The sequence below is a fragment of the Bolinopsis microptera genome, chromosome 1 (genome assembly GCF_026151205.1).
Source record: "Bolinopsis microptera isolate Bmic1 chromosome 1, MBARI_Bmic_1.0, whole genome shotgun sequence".
Classification (NCBI taxonomy): domain Eukaryota; kingdom Metazoa; phylum Ctenophora; class Tentaculata; order Lobata; family Bolinopsidae; genus Bolinopsis; species Bolinopsis microptera.
In genome coordinates this window covers 13067104-13089323 of record NC_087072.1, presented here as the reverse complement: position 1 = coordinate 13089323, position 22220 = coordinate 13067104, and the positions used below count along the sequence as shown (strand labels likewise).

The 22220-nt window shown below is 39.8% G+C and overlaps 1 protein-coding gene across 2 annotated transcripts in view; it reads right to left on the bottom strand.

The window, feature by feature from the left end:
• LOC134826112 (dynein axonemal heavy chain 7-like) overlaps positions 1-22220 on the bottom strand; it is a 29947-nt gene that overhangs the window by 2277 nt on the left and 5450 nt on the right. Inside the window, exons 13-46 of one of the 2 annotated variants that reach the window (XM_063838387.1) lie at positions 22044-22190; positions 21799-21935; positions 21523-21658; positions 21365-21400; positions 20898-21026; positions 20631-20765; positions 20389-20469; positions 20119-20267; positions 19871-20002; positions 18445-18693; positions 18214-18313; positions 17979-18077; positions 17413-17710; positions 17140-17305; positions 16758-17029; positions 13086-13525; positions 12713-12847; positions 12383-12496; positions 11989-12138; positions 11658-11840; positions 11200-11511; positions 10871-11092; positions 10491-10688; positions 10221-10376; positions 9069-9898; positions 8779-8920; positions 8407-8639; positions 6497-8267; positions 5350-6142; positions 5077-5198; positions 1635-1973; positions 1254-1450; positions 605-932; positions 47-376 (exon numbers count right to left, since the gene is read on the bottom strand). In XM_063838387.1, the coding sequence (XP_063694457.1) occupies positions 47-376; positions 605-932; positions 1254-1450; positions 1635-1973; positions 5077-5198; positions 5350-6142; positions 6497-8267; positions 8407-8639; positions 8779-8920; positions 9069-9898; positions 10221-10376; positions 10491-10688; positions 10871-11092; positions 11200-11511; positions 11658-11840; positions 11989-12138; positions 12383-12496; positions 12713-12847; positions 13086-13525; positions 16758-17029; positions 17140-17305; positions 17413-17710; positions 17979-18077; positions 18214-18313; positions 18445-18693; positions 19871-20002; positions 20119-20267; positions 20389-20469; positions 20631-20765; positions 20898-21026; positions 21365-21400; positions 21523-21658; positions 21799-21935; positions 22044-22190 (9261 nt within the window). The remainder of the gene's footprint in view (positions 1-46; positions 377-604; positions 933-1253; positions 1451-1634; positions 1974-5076; positions 5199-5349; positions 6143-6496; positions 8268-8406; positions 8640-8778; positions 8921-9068; positions 9899-10220; positions 10377-10490; positions 10689-10870; positions 11093-11199; positions 11512-11657; positions 11841-11988; positions 12139-12382; positions 12497-12712; positions 12848-13085; positions 13526-16757; positions 17030-17139; positions 17306-17412; positions 17711-17978; positions 18078-18213; positions 18314-18444; positions 18694-19870; positions 20003-20118; positions 20268-20388; positions 20470-20630; positions 20766-20897; positions 21027-21364; positions 21401-21522; positions 21659-21798; positions 21936-22043; positions 22191-22220) is intronic. The other variant, XM_063838388.1, reaches the window with a different exon arrangement.

Here is a 22220-nt window from a genome sequence, read left to right as displayed (position 1 = left end):
TTTCAGGGCTTCTTAAAAAACAAAGCTATAGGATCAGCGAACTTACAGTTCCTTCAGTTAGCAAAATGCTATCGAATAGCTGATTTGTTTCCTTCTGATCCTTGGTGATATCTGCGTTGGAGTGCATGTTGAACACTTCCGGTTTGGTCAGAATTGGCAAACTCTTGATGTACTCCAGATACGAATCATAGTCGCCATCCTTGGGGGCATAATATTTGCCACTTTCAGAGAACTTGTAGTCAGGATCGTTTACAATCTCATGGTTGTAAAACTTCTCCAGGATTCCGATGATGACACGTCTGTCGTGACTGTCCGTTACTCTGCCGCCGTAGTTACACTCGCCAGTTAGGTAGCTGATGGCATCGACAGGCAGTTCCTGTAAAAAAGACGGAGATTGGTTAGTGCTTTTGACATTTTATTAAAAAGGTTGTTTTATTTGTTGTTTTACTTTAATATAGCTAATATATTATATATATTTATATATATTTAAGCTATAATGCGAAGAAAAGTAGCGAAGCATTAAATTGAACAATTATAAAAGCAATATATATTCGCTACCTCGCTTGCAGAAAGGGAAGGTTATATGATGACCTATTAAATTTACCTCGTATTGGTTGAGGAACATGCTAAGCTGCTGGACACTGATACGAAGATCAGTTTCGTTGAACTCATATGGAATATTCCATCCTAATGGACCAAATTGTCTCCTCTCTTGAACGGTGGCATGGAAGAAACACAGTCCGAACAATAGCTTCCTGAACGCTTGGGGTTGCTTGCAAGAGGTGAAGAACTCAGTATCACATATCGGATCAGCCAAGTAAGATCGGACCAGATTCATCTTGAGACCTTTAGGAGGTTCGTTGGTCATCTTAACACCGTTTTGTAGGATTGGCACGGGGAAATGAGGTGATGGATAACTTGTTAACCACAACCTGAACAAATTTGGGTCGTAGAAATAGATCTGTGGTTCATTTGCTTATTAATGTCAAAATACATGGACGAAACTTCTCAGAATTTGTAATCTAACTTTTAAACTAAATAAATAATAATGACGCTGTAACCACAGAGAAATCTATCAATTAAAATTTCTCAAGTCATTTCTCCAACTACTTGGATCTCACTAACGTATAATTATATCATACCCGACGCAATATGGTCGAAGAATGTTTAAATTGAAAATATTATAAATTTTTGTTAAGAATAAACCAGATATAATTATAAGAACGATAGAATGTTAAGAATTGAATCTGAACCTGAAATCAGAATGAGTGCTATCGGGAAGAAGATCGGAAGTAATTTTCTCAAGCGTTGGCATCCACGAGACAGATAAATGGCAGTTCTGTAGGACCACCCATGTTCCTTGTTTGACAGCATTCTCCAACATTTTCACAGCAATAGGTCCTTGACCTTGACCCAGTGAGAGTGATGCCATTTTTGATCCTCCAAAACCCTGACGAGATTTATTTGATGGAGATGTACACATGAAAGCAAAATTGTTGTGAAACTAACTAAAATGACACACTATCATGTTATAAGCAATCGATGATTTTGATACATGATGCAATGATTTCCTACAATTCACGGCACAACAAATAAATTGTGCTTGCCAATAGTTGCTATGACTACGAACTAACTTGATCTTCCGCAAACTTCATCAGAGCCACCAGAGGATCCGCACCGGGGGACAACACAAAGATGAGTGGTGTTACATTAGTGGAATCATTGTACGATCCGGGAAGATCAAACGGTGGAGGCTCAACGTACACCTGTCCTAGGTTATTCTTAACGAAACTCTGAACGAAGGGAGTTATCTTATCGGGTCGGAGACATCTTCCAAGGACCATCTTCTGGAACTCTGACAGATGGTCCTCCCATTTGTCGGGAAGTGGCACTTCCATAGGGTCGGAACTATCGTACAGCTTCTTCCATCCTTCTTCGTGTGCTGCTACATGTTGTCGCAACCCATCAAATGCCTGAAATGAATTGATATCAAATAAAATTGTATTCTGAAATCCGTCATTTAAAGGATGCAGGCCGTTTGCGCCAATATTTTTAGCTACCAAAAATGTTTGCCACTCTATCGCACGCAGTACCATTATACTGAATAATTTATTGTGAATAGATTTGACCTATAAGATCACAGTGGACCAGAATAGGGGCCGGCAATAGGCAGACTATATATGAGACATGTTAGTACCATCCAAATATGCTGAAAATTTGCTGAAAATTGGGTTAAAAATCAGGTGCATGTAAAAAACCTGCTAAATTAGATAAGATAGTAAGTATTTTCTATTAATAAAGCTTAGAGAGTTGTTTATAAATGCATACGACTCAGTTTAAGACATATTGAATTATAGATGCGGAATAAGTGCCGTTTTCATTGTCAAAAAGCAAAACATTGGGAACTTCGTCGCCGCGCCACGGTTGTACAGTATGAATTTTATATTTTAGTTCTTTGCATCCTGTGTTGAACAACTTTTCCTGTCAAATCATTTTAAACAGATATAAAACTGGGGAACTCAAGTTTGAGCCTAAGATAGCCTGGTGACACACTATGAAGATGGAGTCCACACAATTTTGCGGGGAGCTGCAATCAGGTCGTTTCTTCGTAAATGCATCGCACTACTATGTCGGATGCATCACAATAGATTCGAATACAAAAGGTTTTCGCGGAACCTTAGATTCAATTCCCTTTTAAAGATGGCTACATTGATTCTTGAGTCATTAAAAATAGCTTGAAAAGTTGCAGTGAGTTTCAATTGGCGAATATTTTCTACCACATCAATATTCATTGCCAATCCATTATAATGTCATGTGATCACCGTCTGAGAGGGGAGTGAGTAAGTAGGACCACTCGGGAGAGAGGTTTCATTTTTGTAGTCTCCAATATTCTCCGTTATCTGAGCCACTATTTGGAACCAACACATGTGTGGACTTCAAACTAACGTATGGCCCGAACTTTATAGATCACTAGGTTTTATCCAAACTGTGTTTAGTCGTCACAGACGATGATTTTCAATCATATCTTCCTTGTTTTAATAAATCATTTTTACCGCATTAAAGGAATAAGTTTTACAAAAAAATATGTTATAGATGTGGAGAGAGTGTCTTACAAAAGACTAACAGAAGGAACATCCCGGTTTGATCTTTCTGAACTATGCATCTTATATCGGTATAGTATTGTTTTCTATTTATTACATATTGTTACTTTTCTATCTTTGCTAGTTAATCAGGTTTTTGGGTGCCGGGCCATCCTGGTTACCCTGCTATGGGCCGTTCCCCTGGCTTATGCAGGTCCAGTTTACCCATATATATACACGATATAGTATTTGGTGAACAAATCTGATATTCAATTGCTTGATTTGGACATCAAAACTATAAATATAAACACATAAAATTATAAAAACTGTCATGGAAATCTGTTATGGGGGAGAGAGCGAGAGTGGGAGAAAACGTGAGACACTTTAGTATCACATTTGGGTCACAAAATGATCAGTTAAACCACTTACTACCGACCGATTTAAAACAAAACCTTAATCATTTGGCTTCGTCAGAGTTTTTCGGCACTATACCGAAAAAAACAGTCCCACATCTCTTACCGTTTTCTTGATTTAACGATTCGTAAATTACAAACACATACATTTATTGAGATTATTAGTATAGATAATACAGATTCGTGGTAAGATTGCTGCCCAAATTATGTGGCACAAGTATTTGATGACAGACTTGACAGTCCGTCGATAAATTTGTCGCGTCGGCGATAAAGTTCATGCTATTAATCCCTTATCTTGATAAAGTTTTCGTATGTGCGCGGAAACAAATGTTACATGGCTTCCAGCTTCGAATGATAATAAATATTTCGAACATTTTCGTCATGATAATGGATCTTTGTGATACGATAATTAGGCCTATTATGGGTATCACTATTTTTATAAAAGAATGACTAACGCGAAGGGTGAAAGTGGCACGTACCCGCGTATTATGGTGAAATTTTGTCTGAATTTGTCTGAATCTTTGTTCGAAGCCGGAAGCAGTACATTTGTTTCTGCGCACAAACTCTATCAAGACTCTGATTGCCTCACTCAACCGTTTTGGGACCAACACACGATGTGCAATGTTAGTGAGCACTGAGAAGTTTCAAACTAACATATGGCTGCTTCTTTTAGATTACTAGGTTTTACCCAGGCCATGTTTACTGTTTACTGTTTACTGTTTAGTTGTCACAGAAGAAGACTTAAGATCACATATGGCTCGTTTTCACTTTTCATAAATGGTTTTTACTGCACCGAGAGGCAGAAGTGTGCGAAAAATGGGCATACATTTTGTTGATAAAGAGTAAGACGTGAGCGTTGAGATTTGGTATGAAGTTCGGGGTGAAAAAATCTGATGTTTGAAACTTGCTAGCACCGAACCGATACGTCTGATATTCGGTCATTTAGTGGCAGTCTGAGTCAGTTGATGAAATGGTCGTAGTCTGTGATTCGGTAAATTTCAGTACTTTCGGACGTAAAGAAATACAAATTTGACGAGTCTGAATCATTATTTCATAGGATTTTTGTGCCAAGGCCCAAGATAAGTTATTTCGGATACGGCAATAACGCCCGAAATGGGCAAAGAAAGAAAATATTTAAATAATATATATTAAATAATAATAAAGAAAATATATCAAATAATTCTAAATGATGAGTATATAATAATAAGTTATTCTTGTATTTTTAATACGACAATTTTGCCAAAAATGGATAAGACTGTGAAGTGTAAGCGATGTTTCTAATATATATTAAATCCGTTTAATAGTACATATATTATATTTATAGGTTGGCTTTGGGTCAGTGGTCTATTCATGAAATGGCATTGCTGCGAAAGTTTTTGTGACTTCGCTCATGAAGACTTTCGCGTTTCCCGAGATTGTCCTTTTATACCATTTCATTTTAATTGTTTTTAACATATCTAATTCAAAGTTTGACAAGGTATTGATTTGTCGAACACTGCCAATTAACAACTAGCTATTTTTCCAACGCACAAAGAACGGGGAACATAGAGTTAGAATGCTGTGTCCTATCAATTCATGCTAACCTTGATATCAGAAAGTCGAGTAATCTCGTCCCAAGCCTTGATAGGCATCCAAGAATAAGGTTTCTTGTGAGGATTGTCCAGTCCAACACCTCCAGTCAGGAGGAACCTCCATTCTTCGTCATCTGAAATAAGGGGTCATCAATTTTTAGGTGAACTAATCATATCTTATCTATTAGCAAGGTCATGTTATTTGAATAAGTTTATTAGTTATAACGGTTGTTTTTCCTAACAAAAAAGGTTTAGAAAACAAAAAAATGTACATATCACACATACTCATGTTTCCTTTGTTCTTCATGATGTTGCAGCACATAAGGAAGGAGAAGAGCAGCTTGTCCTTCTCAAAGAGAGATCTGCAGATGTTTCTGTAGAGCAGCTCAGTAAAGTAATCAGTCAAGATCACCAAACGTTTTGCAATGTCATCGTTAGGCTCCGAGTTGTCGATAGCGTTAATAAACAAGTTAATGTACCAGGGAAGGGAGTACTGGTACATGGGGTCTATCGCTGCCAGGTCTGAGATGGTGAAGAATAGTACCGAAGAGTGGATGGCGATTGGTAGGTACTCTTGACGAGTCTCGTTGATCTTTTTCTCGGTCTCAGCAGCAATTTCTTGCTTTTCAGATATCTCATTAGACAGCACTTTAGACGAACTCAGAACTTGGATGGCAGTTTCATCCTCAAGGATGTTTCCCTCAGAACTGGACAACACCTCCAAGATCTTGTCCTCAATTTCTTTCAGCTGTTTCTGGTTGTTTGCCGATTGAACGATCAGCTCGTTTCTCTCTTCCTCGAGCTCCGGCTTCTCTCTTGCTACCACAATACCCAGCAGCTGATCTTCCAAACCTTCAGGAGTGATCATGAAGTTGAGAAGAGTGACTTTAACTGAAGTCTCTGGGAGGTAATGAGGATTCCTTAGTTTTGTAGTAACGTAAAACCTGAAGTCCTTTGAGTACTCTATGGTGGCATCGCCAAGTCTGATGCAGATAGCACCTCCTTGTTTGAAGGTCTGCTTTAGTAAAATGGGTTCCAGAAGTGGATCCAGTTCTTCACCAACATCTTCTAGCAGAACCTAAGAGGTTTTAAGGTGAGCAAATGCTAGAGAGAATATGCTAAAAGTATTCATAAATGTTAAAACTTAAAAGTATTTATATATTCGTGTCTGATCGACGTATGTTACTCTATTCGAAAAACACTTAGCAAATTTATGGTAAAATATTTTTTTTCTTAGCATAAATGGATGACTAGCAACAGGTAAATGTTACTTTAGAAACAGTATTTGCAGTTCATAAATCTCTGTTACGCATTTGCCATTCATCCATTTATGTTAAGGAAAGAAACATCGTACAGCAAAATAAAATATGTTAATGAACGTAAACATAATGCTTGTAAGAGAGCATACAGCAATTACAAATTATGTATTTACCGGGGTACCGAATTGGATGCAGTTCTCAAGAGTTCTGACATAGTCAGAATCTGAAAGTTTGATGGTGTGGAGGTTTGATGCCTTCTCCATATTCTTGATCCACTTGTTGGCTTGACCTTGAGGATCGATCATGAGTGGCCACCGTCGTGAATTTGTGATGACGATTGCATTTTCCACTGAGAAGTTATCAGTTGGTAGAGCAAATATGTTCCAAGATCGGATCTGTACAGGATCTCCAAGTGTGTTGATAACGGAGAAATCATCACCACACGGTAGGTTGATTTTCTTGCACGATTCCAACCATTCTTGAACCTGAACCTCTCTGTAAACAGAAGTAAAAGCTCCAAGGTAAGCGACAACACCGGAAGACACCAGAACATCACCAGTCAGATTGATGTACTGTGCAGCCAGTACCTTTGCAGCTGTCTGCCAACGATCCTGCTCACCTCCCAAACCGCCGATAAGTTTTTCAGCACGATTTAATTTCTTGGTACACATGTCTACTTGGACCTCTAGATCCTCCTTCTTTTTAGTGTTCTCTTCAAATTTGTCTCTTAAACTCTGTAGCTTGTCCTGGACGTCCTTCAGCATGGCACGTTTAGCGTTCAGTGATTTCTGAGCCTCAGCAAACTTACTCTCGGCAATGGCAAGAGCAGCTTTCTTTGGTGCAACAACCTTAGCCACCCTGTCGTAAGCTTCAATAGCACACACCCACTTACACAAGCCCTCTGCAGCATTTGAAGCCTGTCTGATCTTATCGGGTACAAAGTCAGGGTTGGGAATGTAGGTATTCCTGATCTTTTTGATGATTGGAGGCGATACATTGTCCTTATCGTATTCTCGCAAGCTCTGCAGGAACTTCATATCTCCGAGCACTTTCTGAGATGGCTTCCAGTAATCATCCATCTTTTTACCAGTTGCTGGATCGTTGACTCTCTCTGGTTTGATTCCCTTGAGAATGCAGATAGCTTCCATGACAAGTCTCACACCAGGCGGCGGTGACTTCATACTCTTGACAATGGTGATGTCAGAGGGAGTCAGGGTGTTAAGAGCTGACAGGGCTGCTTCCAAAATCGGGATAGCTTCTGCCAAATCAGCATCACACTCGTCTTTTATTCCTTTAGCGACGGCAGCTTGCTCATTTGCCACCACTTCTTCTGCCTTGACAATCTTCTCGGTTTTTGCTACTTCGATGGAGTCTCTTTCAATAACGATCATGATTTCGTCGACTTCTTTACTCGCCACCACAAGTTGAGGCTGTAAAGCTTGGAGGTCGCCTTGCATCTGAGATACCTGAGACCTGGCAGAATCGAGCTTCTCCAAACCGACAGTGTACCTCTTCTTCTGGTACGCTACCTTGTCACGACATTTACCAAGCAAGTTCTTGTAAGTGTAAATAAGTTCCAGATACGACGTTGGGGTTACATAGTTGTGACGATTCAACTCATTGACAAACCTATCGGATAACATTCTGGTACTTTCGTGGAAGTTTTTACAAATTTCAACCACTCCATTCCTGTGCTCATTTGAAAGTTCGACGTCCTCCAAGAATCTCTGAGCCACGATCTCCAAGGCGTCTTCGGGCCACGCTTGGAACCAATCGATAGTACAACAATTGACAAGTGAAGGGAACTTCCTTAGTCTAGTTCTGAAGGCTCCTCCAATAGGACTCATGGCGAGCACGATGTGAAGTTGATCTCGAACTCTATCAATGAACATGTTGAAGAGACCCAGGGGTGTTCCGTCTGTCTGCTTGGACTTGTCTCTTGTCCTGAAATTTATCATTTAACCACCAATTATGAAGGAGTACTTAACGAGGCAGATTTATAAAATTTGAATATCTACAAGTAACAGTTCAAAGCGCCGGTAACTATTTTTAAGATCTACAAATAGTGAAATGTGCAACGAACTTGTCGATCTTTCGCATAGCATCTTGGATTTCTTGCTTTTCGTCCTGGGGGAAGACATTTGGAACTTCGCCAGCGTTTAGCAAGTTGTTGATGTCTTCAAGGAAGCTCTCTTCTTTGATCTGCGTGTCAGTGAAGAGGAAACAGGAATGTGTTTCACTTTCAGCGCTCTTCCTCAGAATCCTCTTCAAATCTTCCCTCCACTCGAATGATGTGTAACCTTTACCTATTTCCACCTGTATATAGACAAAATGAATTAAACTTTCACATTCGTGACCCTGCTGGGAAACTCGCTTGATAAAATCTAAAAAACGCTCCATGGCAGACTATATCATAGTCTTATGAATATGTTTTAACACCGTAACCATAGTGTACCTGGAATAGGACATAGTCGGCCATGTAAGCAGCAAGTCTAGTTAAGGATTGTCTGCCAGAACCACCAACACCGACCAATAGAGCATGAGATCGGGGCTGCTTCAAAATACGTGATATACGGGACACGTGCTCGATAGCGAACCTGAGCACAATGATATCAATAATTGCATCTAAAACAAATCAGTGCAAAAACAGAAAATAAAAGTTTGCCAAAAGGAGAAACCTGGTTTCACGCTTAAAAAAAGTTAAACATCTTATATGTTTTTTAAATTCACCCCAACAAGTCTCACCTGAACATAACAAGATCCATGGGTTTCTTGCTCATGTTATTGAATTCCTCGAGCTGACTCTCCACCAAGATCCTGAGTTTCTCAATGTTCTTCACCTCAAGATAGGGTTTAGGGAACTCTGCTTTAGGATTGGAGAAATCGCAGAACATCAGAGACCTGAGGTTGTCTTCCACGACAGGCTTACCGTCTTCAGCGAGGGAGGAGAACAGAACGTCAAAATCTCGCTGCAAGCACCGCTGAGTGACCTCCTTTGTGAAGGTAAACAACCAATCCCTGTCGGAGTCAGCTACTAACCTGTCGTAGAACACCCTGAACACTTCGTGGACCCACAGACGTCTGAAGGCATCAGTGTCCTCGATGGAGGTGGTGTTGGAAAGACAACATCCCTGGATTACCCTGGAGAAATCTCGGAGATTGAATAGGTAGTGACTTTTCTCTGGGGTTGGGAGCAGGTTCTTGATGGCTCCTTTGTAGACCTGCAAAGTGGCGTTGACCACAGATTGTCCAAGCGTGTTGAACTCAGGTGGGAAGGCCTTGATGCCCAAATGCCAGGTTACAATTGAGTTGTAGATTGTAGACATAGTGGTATCGTCAAACTCGTTGATTGACACCAAGTTAAGATGTCTGAGGAATCTTGGTGAAATCTTGTTTCTACCACCTCCTGCAGGACCCATAGATCCGATGAATATAGTGTCGACAAGTTTGATGGAGGTGCAATCTTTGAGATCGTACCAAGTCCAATGATCTAGCCACTGTCGGAGTAATTCAATAGGCGGTTGTGCACCGTACGTCTCTAACAAGGGCATGTTCAGATCGTCCACGTATATTACCTAAAAAGAGTAAATGGTAGCGATACTTCTTACAAGACAGATTTTCTTGGAAACACGTGCGTCGTGTACATGCAAGAATTGTTTGGAAGCAGCCATGGGCTATTGTGAAACATTTGACCGGTCCAATATGGCTATTGAATATTGATGATCAACTCATTATATATATTCGGCTACATCAAAGGTAAGATCATTCAGAATTCAGATTCACCATTAGATAATGCTTTTGAAGCCATTATATTGTATCGGTGCTACATTCATTGCATTGGTTGATGCAAAATATTGACATAACGTCATGATTTGAGAAATATATATATTGGCTCACCATTTTTTGACCGAATGGAGGTCCGAATACTCCTTTACGTCGCTTGTCCAGTTTGCCCATAATAATATCCTGTGTCTGCTTAGCTGTCGTTTGAGCTGAGAAGTTGATGACAACCGGCTTAAATTTGGTCTGATCCACTTGGGTCAACAAATAATCCTGCAGGGTTTAAGCGTTATTTGTTGATCTAAGTTTTGTTATATTTTCATCAAGTTTCAGTACATGGTAACTTGAAGGAGATAAAATTTTATTAATACACGTTTTTAAACTGACCGAGATGTAGACGGATTTTCCTGTTCCAGTAGGTCCAACAAAGAGACAAGGTTTGCCATGGTCCAGGAACATTTTCATGAGAGTCGTGTATCGTATCGTGTTCAGAGTAGGCACAATAATTTGATTAAACTCTGCGTCTGAAGCAATTGGAGGTAATCCTTTGAGAGAGTCGGCCCATGGCACCCAGCTACCATTACCCTGAATACAGTTTACATTAGCACCTATTATCATAAAACAACGCTATAAAAATTTGAAAATCCTTGACGGCCTCTTATAGTTAACAAACAAAGTGTGCTGTTTTGCTAAACGTTTTAAAAGTAAAATTTGAAACATCTGAAGAAAACAACTGTCTATGTAGTTTTTAAATGGGCGTGTTTTACCTCGCTGACAAATTGATACTCGAAGACAGAGCCGTCCTCAGGAACAGGTGTAGCATGTTGTTTAGTTGGAGCGTCCACCATGATAAGGATCTTATATCGTCGCTTACTCTCAAGAGAAAGTCCGTTCGCCATGAGCTCTCTGAACAGAGAGTTGAAGTGTTTTCTGCCCTTTGAGTCGAGAGAAGCACCCAGAGACCAGGTGCACGCAAACATGAAGTAACACTGGGGAGATGATATTGTTAGAACAGGCCACCAAACAAACTATTTGGTTATATAAATTATACAGAGTTATAGAGTCATGATGAAGGTCAAGTCGAGTAAAAACTAACCTCAATCCATGTTGCTATCTGCTCAGGCTTCACACTGGCGATCTGAGTTGGATCTGCAATAATACTCAGCTGACAGTCGATCAGGTTCATACAGCTGTTGACAAGATTAGCATCACTTGTCGGAGAGTTCTCAGAAAAGCCTCCCTTTCTTACAAAGTTTAGGAGGCACGGGCAATATCTTGTAAACAGGTCCTTCAGTAAAGTCTTGTTTTCATCTACGATAGTTTCTGGCAGGGTGTTCAGCCAAGATTCGAGGATTGGTTCCCAGCCGAGGAGGTGAGGTTCCATGTAGACCATACCGCATCGAGACACCTGTACATTTCAGAGAATTGTCTTATAGCTCGATTGTAAAAATATTGAAGTAATCGAACCGGACATTACTTTAAGAACAAATATAGTTTCATCGCATTGAAAGGCCCAGAGCTTCGTATCAAATAAGTGTTCAAAAGTTAGCTTACCGTAGCTGGCGAAGCGACAGCGAGATCCATGGGCTCGAATATCAAGTTAGTGGTGTTGGCAAGCTGGATAATCTCACCACTCATCAAACACAACTTCTTGTTATCATCCAGTACTGTGTTCATGTTCTCAATCCAGATAGCATCTACTGGTCCGTCAAATATTAGCCATTTTCGATCAGGGGTCTGAAGCAAATCAGCATTTAGACGGACATGTTGATTGCACAATTGTAATCTCAAAACCATCGCACTCATCCAGAAAGAACATCAGATTTGACACAATTTTTGAAAATATCAATGAAGATGAATAAAAGAATTCTATTCAAATAATTACCGTAGATGAAGCGAAGTTTCGGTAGGAAACAGCCAAGATACCATCTGACCACTCGTGGGAGACAGGATCGAAGGAACCATACAACTCACCCATGGTTATAGATTTAGGATTGATGACCGTTATTTGGACAACGTTTTCTTCCATCAGACCCTGATTCGGTAGGGAGAAGGGCTTGGAGGTGAGCGTGAGTTCGAGACATGACAAAGTTTCATCCTAGTTAACTCGTGCAATGCTTATTTTAAGAGAGAGAGGTTGCAGAGAGAAAGAGAAATAAAGACATATTTTTTTAAGGCAAAACATTCGCATGAGTATCGAGGTTTTTTGAAGGTAAAATCTTTCTAGAGAGTAAAAAGTTCAGAAGTAAGGTAAAGATAATCAGTGGTATCTTACTCACCTTCTCAGCAATATCACCGAGTGCCTTAGCGAGGACTCTGTAAGACGAGGTTTTACCACCAAACGGCTCACCAACTATCATGAAACCGTGCCTCACCAACATCATCTCGTATACCTGTTGGGATGTAAATTAAGCCTCCTTGACATAGCTAGTATAATATTAGTGGCATGAAAGTAAAGAAAATGGACTTTATTTCTCAAAAAGACATAATGCAAAGATAATCTTAAATTAGATGATGAACCATCAAGGATCCAAAACTTGCAGTATTCTTTTAAACCTGCAGTATTTTCATACCTGCAATATTTTTCAAACCTGCAATAATTTCTATACCTGCAGTATTTTGTCTAAGAAAGACTTGGTCATCTGGAGGTTCATTTCTTTACAGTTCTTCTCAATAGCCTCAGTCAAGATACCGTAGTCCGGTTCAGGTAGAGTGATTCCAGGGAAGAGATCTGATGTGATACCCTGCAGCAAAAAGAGAATGAGCTATATTTTTAGATATAGCTGGCTCATGCATAATGAATATATGGAAATATATTTATAATAGATATATTATAAATATATGTATGGAGCATCAAATAGAAAATTGAGATCATCAGCAGCTATTTTATTCCGTGATATCACGCTGACAAAGAAAAGGAATGGAGATGTGAAGGGTTATATAAGGGTTATATATTAACTTGAAAATAACCGCAAATCATACCGCAAATAGAGGCAGATCGTGTCCCAAGAACTTTGGCAGGTTAACATCGTTAATGGACCGCAACATGAGAATAGCTTCATCCGCATCAGGGTATTTGAGTTTCAGATTAGCAGCTGCAGTCAGTACAGACTTGACAGCCCTCATACCATAATCGTAATGCGCTTGCGAAGACAGCTGCTCGGAACAAAGCGTGTAGGTTGCGACAATCTTGACGGAAAGTGGACGGGCGTTGACGAACCCAGATGAGTAAAGCATGATCTCGGCGATCATAGCATAATCCGGCACCATCATTGCCACTGTCCGGAAAAGAGCCTTGAGATTGTCGGGCAAATCAGAGCGACCAGCGTAACCGGGGTTCATTGTGATAAACACTGCACAGGAGGGGTTGATGTTCAGTTCTGTTCCCTCAAACACGAACGTTTCCGCTCCACTACCAATAGCTGAAAAGAGATATGATGTTATCGGTTACAAAAAGAGAAGACAGTTACATGATTACGTATACAAAGAGAAAGATATTTATGTTACTGTTAGGAGAAATTCTATTCAAAAATGGATAACCTCTATCCGTTTACCGTGAATGTTATTGTTACCATTAATATTATAATTCAATAATTCGGATGGCTGGCCGCACGTTATTTTCTACTTCAACCAGTAGAGTATGTACCGACAGGCACAGTGCACACTGTGCACACACTGTGCACTGCACAGTGTGTGCACAGTGTGTGCACAGTGCACACCTGTACAGTGTACTTCGACATATAAGTTCAATAGTTTGTTCTTTGTAACGTTGTATACAAATTCTATATTAAGCATAATAGAGCGTGTGCAAATTCATAGCACACCTCTTTCAAAACAATTTCTTCTACGAAAATCAACCCATTTGGTCATGTTGCTCCAACCTCAGTGAGACAATGCATTGTCTTGCAATTCTGCAATGGTGCAGAATTATCACATGTTACAAATTAGCCGCGTCAAACTTTTGCAACAGGTTCGCCACCACGTACAAAAATATTTTTTTATCAATTGTGTTCACAAGTTAGAGGGAAGGGGGAACTGAAATAATAAAAACTGCTTTTATTTGGTGACCAGACGAACTACTACAGGGTGGGCCAAAAGTCAGTACCCATACGTTGGCCTTAATAGCTCCGCCGTGTTTTATATTTGAGAGCTGTTGCTTTGCAGATGGCATACTGTACTTACTGGTTCGAGGATTCCGTCGTCAAAATTTGAAAATTCGAATATTTTAGACCACGCCCATTCAATATTAAAACACCTATATTGTTTTCTCTGAACATGCTGAACGCCTAATTTTTTCAGAGACGGTAGATTATCAAATGTTGCATATGATCTGAAAACATAAGGCAAAACGGATTAGAAATGACGAAGTTATCAAGCATTTTCTGTATCTCGTTAACAAAATTGACTGGGTGATTATGTGACACCGTGACACGACACCTTAATTGGGCACCCTTAACAATTCCCATAATGTTTAACGGGGTAGTTATCACGTGATTAGGTAAACCAATCACCTGATCACACGTAATGAATAAACTCGTTATGCTTCATATCTCGGTCATCTGAGAAGCTACAGTTCTAATTCTTTCAGGACAAACGTAATTCGAATGGCCAAACACAATTCAATAACATTTAGCTTGATCCGACTATCCAAACTATCAAATAAATGTGAAAATGAACCTCCATTTGAAAAAAAATGAACGCGAATATTTTTCGAGTTGACAAAGTCCTCGAACCAGTGGTGGTACTAAGTCATACCAGAAAGAAGTATTTAAATTGGGCACTCAGTGACTGAGCTATAAAGGCCAACGTATGGGTACTGACTTTTGGCCCACCCTGTATAATTCTGGATGATGAAGTTCGCTATTCATTCAATTCAATCAATTGTTCTGTTCTTGACCTGACATGCGTTATTTTATAAACTTAACTTAGTCCACTTTTGCTAAAAGTGCTTTTTAAAACCAAGTTAACTTTCTACAGTTCAAACCTCAATTCCAATATTTAGCAATTTTTTTCATTTTGAATAAACTAACACTATAAATCTACCAGAATGTTATTAGGATAGAATGGAGTTTCACAATACGGTAAAAGAAGCAGCACCTTCGGCGCGATTAATAGTTCCTGGTCTGCCATACATCACCACCTCCTACCACGACTCCTTTACAACTCCTGAGCAAGATGGTAACGGATCAATTTCAACAGTCACAACCTTCGTAGCGTCTGATGTTCACAAATATTCGAAAAATGTGAGAAGTAACCCGGGGATTTCACCTTACTTTCTTGGCAGCATCTCTCTCGTAAACGTACTGTGTATCGTTATCTTCATTCCAGTCAATCTGACGATATTACGCAGATTCCGCCAAATATCAACCAGGGATCAACCAATGTTCCTTTTCTTTGCCGCTGTCCAGTGCGTATGTATTGTGGACTTGTTTATCTGTACTTCAGAGACGATAGTGCTATGGACAGCTGTCCCACAATGGACTTGTCAAGCTCTGGGTACTTTGAACTTATCGGTTTACTTCTTCTTATCTATCGTCATCGCCTTCATCTGTATTTACAGGTAAGCAGCTTGTAGAACCATCGTTTTAGTTATATGACATAACTATGATTGGGCTCAGGTGCAACTTTATTTTCACCATGACAATAATTTAACTTTTTTGTTACAACCAGGCCAACTCTCAACTTGTTTGACCTAACTATCTTCCTGTCGCTGTCCGATCATGATGTGCACTAGCTCCAGTTGTTAAGGATCATGTCCGCTAATACTTTATGACACCTGACTTAATGACACGTGATTAAATTCGTGACACGATTCGTTTGTCTTAAAACAAACAATATGACAATTTTATTGACTTCATAATTCATCAAGCATTCGTTTGTCATGACAAATAATTATTTCAGGATAGTTGCCGTGACGGTCCCGCACCAGTACAAACTGATTGCTCGAAAGATAACAATAAAATATCTGCTGGCTGGAATATTCGTAGTCTCACAAGTCATACCAATTGTACTTCAATTCAGCAACTTAATACACTTCCAACACATTCCTCTCCCAAGACGACTGGGTTGCACCCTGGTCCTCACCAAGAACTCTTACTACATCTACTTCTCCATCTTCTTCGTCATAACCTTCGGGATAAACTTGATATTCTTGGTAACGTACTTAGTGCTTCACCATAACTTCAAGTCCATCATCAACACCTCAGCCGAGGTGTCCACCCTCAAACGGGGGGCCCTGGTTATCACATCTCTGACTGCTGGGTCATATTTCTTCGGGTATTCCCCCCTTACTGCCGTCTACATTATCATGTGCAGCGCCCCCGAACTCATCTACAATATGTCACCTCCCTACAACTTGGCCCTGGACTTCCTGCTCCGGTTCATGCCCCATCTCAACTCCTGCATTATTCCCTTGTTTCTAGTGAGCGGCAAAACCATGGAGAGACTCAAACTGGCAGCTTACATCACCAACAAGTCCTTCCGACAGTACAACGTGCAAGTCAAGTATCTGTCAAACGGGAGCAACAAAACCGGGAGCAACGAAAACGGGAAATCCGTAGAGATCAAATTGGTAAGGCGAAAGTGATTAATTATTCTCTAAAGTATCTAATATTCGACCTGAAATCCAAGTTGGATTTATTGTTCTTAACATACCTGCTTGAATAGTTAGAATCTGTTGAGCGACCACTGACAACACCTCCAAGTCGATACGGTTAAACTCGTCGAAGCAAGACCAGGCACCACAAGAAGCGAGACCCTTGAAGAACTTTCCAAGGGCAAGATAATCTAAACCGTCGGAACAGTTGAACACAACGCACTGTTTGGCCACTGCTTTTGCCAAATCTTTGGTGGTTTCTGTTTTACCTGTTCCGGCTGGTCCCTCAGGGGCACCTCCCAAAAACAAGTTCAAGGCACTGAACAGCGTTCTGAAAGAGGCGTATAATTACTTTCATTCCAACACAACTAGGAACCAATACAAAAGATCCCATGAACATTTATAGGGAAGAATATTTTGTTGTGTCAGACAAGATGGTACCTGTAGCAACGATCAGTGAGAGGGGTGATGACGAGTCGGCCAGAGTTACCCAGGTATTCGTACCCATACTTCAACTCAGCGTTTATCATCCGGGTAGTCATGTTCTCCTCCTCCCAGTAATAACGCAGCTGACTCAGCCATTGGAAATCGTTCGCCCCCGACATTCCTGAACCCTCTTTGGTAAACAAATGTGAATATTCTGCTAGTTATTATTACTTCAGATTAGCTTTTGATCAGGATAGAAAACCCTTAAAATTAAAATGATTTCCGAACCTTTTTCACACAAATCTTTAAGCACGTCCCTAGCGTGGACATCAAGTACAACCAGAGCTCCGAGAGTCACACGGTTCTGCATGTTCAGCTTTCCTCGGACCAGCTCCACAATATCATCGATCTGTTTGTTGTTGAGCTCGTAGTACTCGTAGAGAGCTTCAGGACTGGTGGTGATGGCTTGAGTCACGTATTCCGTCCAGTAGAGCTGTGAAACACACAGGACTGCTTGACCAGTATGCGCTCGTACCCAATCTATACGTCTCGTCTTTGTGTACTCATCCTTTGACTTGATAATCACCTGACGAATAAAAATCTTACAGGCTGCATATTTTGTTGTTTTTAATTTAGTTCTGTTCAAATTTCTTTCCATTTCATAATTTTTGCTGCGTATCAGCTGCTTGATTTTCTATAACATTATATCTGTACCATAATATAATGTTTGTATATTGTAGATCATAAGCGGATCCAGACCCATCCAGACCATACTTTATTTCTGAAACATTTGATTATATTTTTTAAATTGTCCAAAATGCCAAACTCATTCATATCCAACTCTTCAATTTTACCTCGCGAATGGATCGGAGCATGATACCCTCTAGCTCTAAAAGCCACTTTTCAACAGCTCCACGAGCTTTTGCAGTTGATATAGTCTCCAGCAGGGGAACCTGGAATAATACAATCAATATCATACCAACATACCAACATACCAACATACCAACATACCAACATACCAACATACCAACATACCAACATACCAACAAAATCTCAATTCCTCAAACAGACAAAGAAATAAATACGCACGTTTTCACCCTCCGAACTGTTCATATGGGTGATATCCATTATGTCGGTGAACTTTAAAGTGGCGATGCCCTCGAAACACTTCTTCAAATGTGGTTGTACTCTGAAATGTTGGATGTTTTAGTATTCTTATGAATATCTACGCTACGAATAACTTTTCTGCATGTCTTAAACTTTCCCTAAATTAAAGCTGACTGATAAATATGAAGCTAATATAATCGTAAATGGTCTTACCTTGTAGGGTCTTTGGTCTCTGATAAGATTTCTAGCAACTCATCGTTAGACAAGAAGAAGAATCGAGGGAAATAGAGCCTCTTCTTTTCCAGATACTCATTAAGACCCTTCAAGATCAACTCTAAGAGCTCGTTACTCTTCTTCAGCCTATCCAATATCTTGTCTATCTCCAGTACAGCCAGCACGTGCCGGTCTTGTGTCACTGCTTTCATGATATCTCTCCAGTTCTTATCCACAGCGTTAAATCGCCTGTCAAAATTATTCCAGTTTTAACATTTGAAGTGCCCTCACATCAACTATTAATTTAAATATTTTGGGCGCTTATTCGACGGTTATCTCAGCATAGCAGTTCAGCAAATTTAGGCCCAATAATGCAAACAGGAGAGGGATGCTTGATCTTGAGCTAAATGATGCGGTGGTTAAATAACAAATATCTATTCACTCTCCCTTGTTGCCTTTGATGTACCCAAATTTTACGAGCAGGAACAATGATCTTTAAAGTTCAGCGACATTTTTGGTCTTGAGTCAGCGCATTTTCTTTACAGTCTATGATTTCATGTAAATATCACCACTGTGTGATACGATTGTAGCAGACACCGAATAAGGAAAGGTGGGACATTATAAACTAGCCTCACACAGGGACAAAAGGATTTCGCGATTATTTTGGCCAAATTTCGCGGTACCGCGAAATTTAACAGGCTATACATTAAACTACACATAAAATTTGTCGCGGAGAATGGGAAATTTCGCGATTTCGTACATGCCGCGAAATCCTTTTGTCCCTGGCCTCACAGCACCTCATCAAAACAACACTTTTAGGACAATAGAGCTGCGAGAATCATCATTGCTCAATACTTATTACTTATAGGGCATAATAATATTGGCTATGATCTCGATAAAGAGTTGAAATAAGATTTCTATCAAAACCTTGATAAGGAGCCATTAGTCTCGCATGGCTGGACCATTTTCGGTTTTTTTATTAAATTTAACGAAAAAAAGCATTATGTAGCACATTAACCCGCGAGTAGAGAATTCGAAACCTGCTCGGTACGTATCAGCAACATATGCTATCTAGCGGACCAGGGGGTACCTAGCAATCTGGGACCCTAGATATACCATACGACTGAAGTGGCTGCTAAATTTATGGCAACGACACTTCATAGGGTAGCACGCTCTGCACTCCAGAAACACACTGTCCCTAGATAAAAATTAAACTTTAATTCAAATTGACATAAAAGGTTATCTTGTGTTTATGTGGCTGGAATCTATGTAAAATATGGGTAAAAATATATTGGAGGAACACATTTTCATTCCTAACCATCAGTTCAAATGAAAGCTGGTTTGGACTAATACACGAGATCTCATAATAACCAATCCATTTAAACCAATCCATAACCGAACAGACAGACTAGAGAAGATCACGCACCTTCCTTCTTCGGGCATTTGTGCCATGATGTCAGGAGAGGAGAAGATAGGCTCCAAGTAGAGCCATGTAGCCTGGACTTTCAGCCACTCGTCTATGATCTCCTGTAGCATTATCAGCTTTTCCTCCCAATCCCTGAGAAAAATCAGTTAAAATTACTCGATTCAAAGGTGTCCATTTATAAAAAAATAAAAAGCAACGTGCGCTTTCCGACCACCATGCTTGCTACGAAGTGAAGTATTTAAACTTGCCTGATCTCGCCTTCGAAAGGTTTGATGAAAGGTGAGCCCCGCATAGTTTGAGTTTTGACGATCTGATCGTCTAGAATGTTCTGAACATCATCAACAGAAGACAGGATGTACGTTCCAGTTTCACGATAAGGCAGTATCATGAACTCCATCTGAAACAGATCATGAAAATTCGGTTAGAAAGAATGTTCGGTTATATGGAAGGATCTTAAAAATGAAAATGAAGTTGAAAGTGAATGTGACAGTGAAATGAAAAAGGAAATGAAATTGAACCCCTGTGCTTTGAGTCGCTCCCTCTTCGCCTTCTCCCGTTTCCTCTAGGCCTGGTGGCGTTGGGCTACTTCCTTTTGACGGCTATTTAGGATTGTGTGTATGATGTGTGATCAAGGTGTGTTATTGTAGTTTAAGAGGATGGATAAATTATCAATAAATCAATAAATTAACTGAGCAGGTTAACATGTATAGTTACAGAGAAACAATCAAAGATAAGATATAAATGCCCAAAAATCACTTACATCGGTCCATTCCTCCACCATCTTAGCCATAGCCTTCTCCAGACCGAACTCTTTGGTTGCAGCTTCACTGATACCTTCAAACTTCTCCAAATATGGTTCCAGATTCAGGTCTATCATCTTTCTCAAAGTGGTGTCCTGCAAATATCATGAAGTGGTTTACGTTATACCAAGTTGTCTCGCTTTGCTTTGGTAATAATAATATTACAAACTATAAGTATAATAGTATACAAACCTTGACAAAAAATGGAAAATGGATGTATAACTTACATTGTCAGGTTTGATGCTGAACTCTACTATCTTGGACATTTGCTCCCAATGACGATCCCGCATACCCTTGTTACAGATGCATTGGATCAGCGGAAGGTTCTCCTTGAAGTCAGTTACCTTTCCTTTCATCTGGGAGAGAAAAGTTTGGTAAATTAATCTGATTTAATTTAGAAATTTAGTTAATTATAAACTCACACAAACAAAGATACAACAAGGCTATTTTATTTCAAATCGGACGCACAGTATGCTTCACTTTGACACTTACTAATACTTGTATCGCTTATAGTTGTTTTAATGGTAAAAAAACGAAGCAATTTGTCTTAAATGAACGTCACAGGCAATTACGCAATAAAAAGCTTTACAGTACAGTTATGGTTATGGTGCTCAGTGTTAAAATGGAAATGTTCAAAATTGGCTCTTTCACGAATACAGCTGCACCTGAACTAAATATCCCGAACACAACAAACCTTGGCAGCAATATTTTTACCGGCCACGCCTTTGTCCTACAAAGTGAAAGGTTGAAATATCTAAAAGTAATTCCGTAACTTTTAATCTGGTCGTTAAAGCCCAGCAGGAGCAGCAAGCTCTGCTTGATTGATATTTGTCAGAAGTAATCATCACTTACTTTTAAGGCCATGTTCTCAGGGTTGGCCTGGTTTGCAAAGGTCTTCTCTAGTTTGTACAGAGTCCTCCAGTAGTTACCAACTTCCGCATCAACATCGTCTGGATCTATTCCGTCAAATGAACCATCCATCCAATCCCTAAAACAGTATCATGTACTCATGATGCAGAAACTTTAAATTGTAATCCGAATGATTAAACAACATCAAATTTCCTATTTAAAATCATATGATTAATGAAGTTGAAATTTTAATGTCGATTGAATCGTAACCGAACGCACTTGTATTTAGTTTGAAACTCGACAGTCGTCTCGTATAGTTTGTGGTATGGTGTAAGGACGTCCATGACCTTCTTACGAAGAGGATACTTAGTGGTCTCCCATTCGAAGGCTTCCTCTTCCAGGTTGAACTGTTCAATCTGAGACGAGATGTTATATTACCAACCTACACTTTTGGTAATCTGTTAAACAAGATATGTAGAAACAAGGGGAAGTTAGAAAGTAAACGATGTATTCAGTTGAAATACCTTTTCTTGAGCAGCTTCAAGCCGGGTGGTGAGGGTCTGGGCTTTTTTGAGGTACCTGTTAACCTCAGCAACATCTCCAAAGGTTTCGAACTCTTCCAACTGTTTGTGATATCCTTCGAGTTCCTCCACAAACCTTTCTCTTCGTAGCTGTGGTATTTGGGGTTTTTAATATTCGTC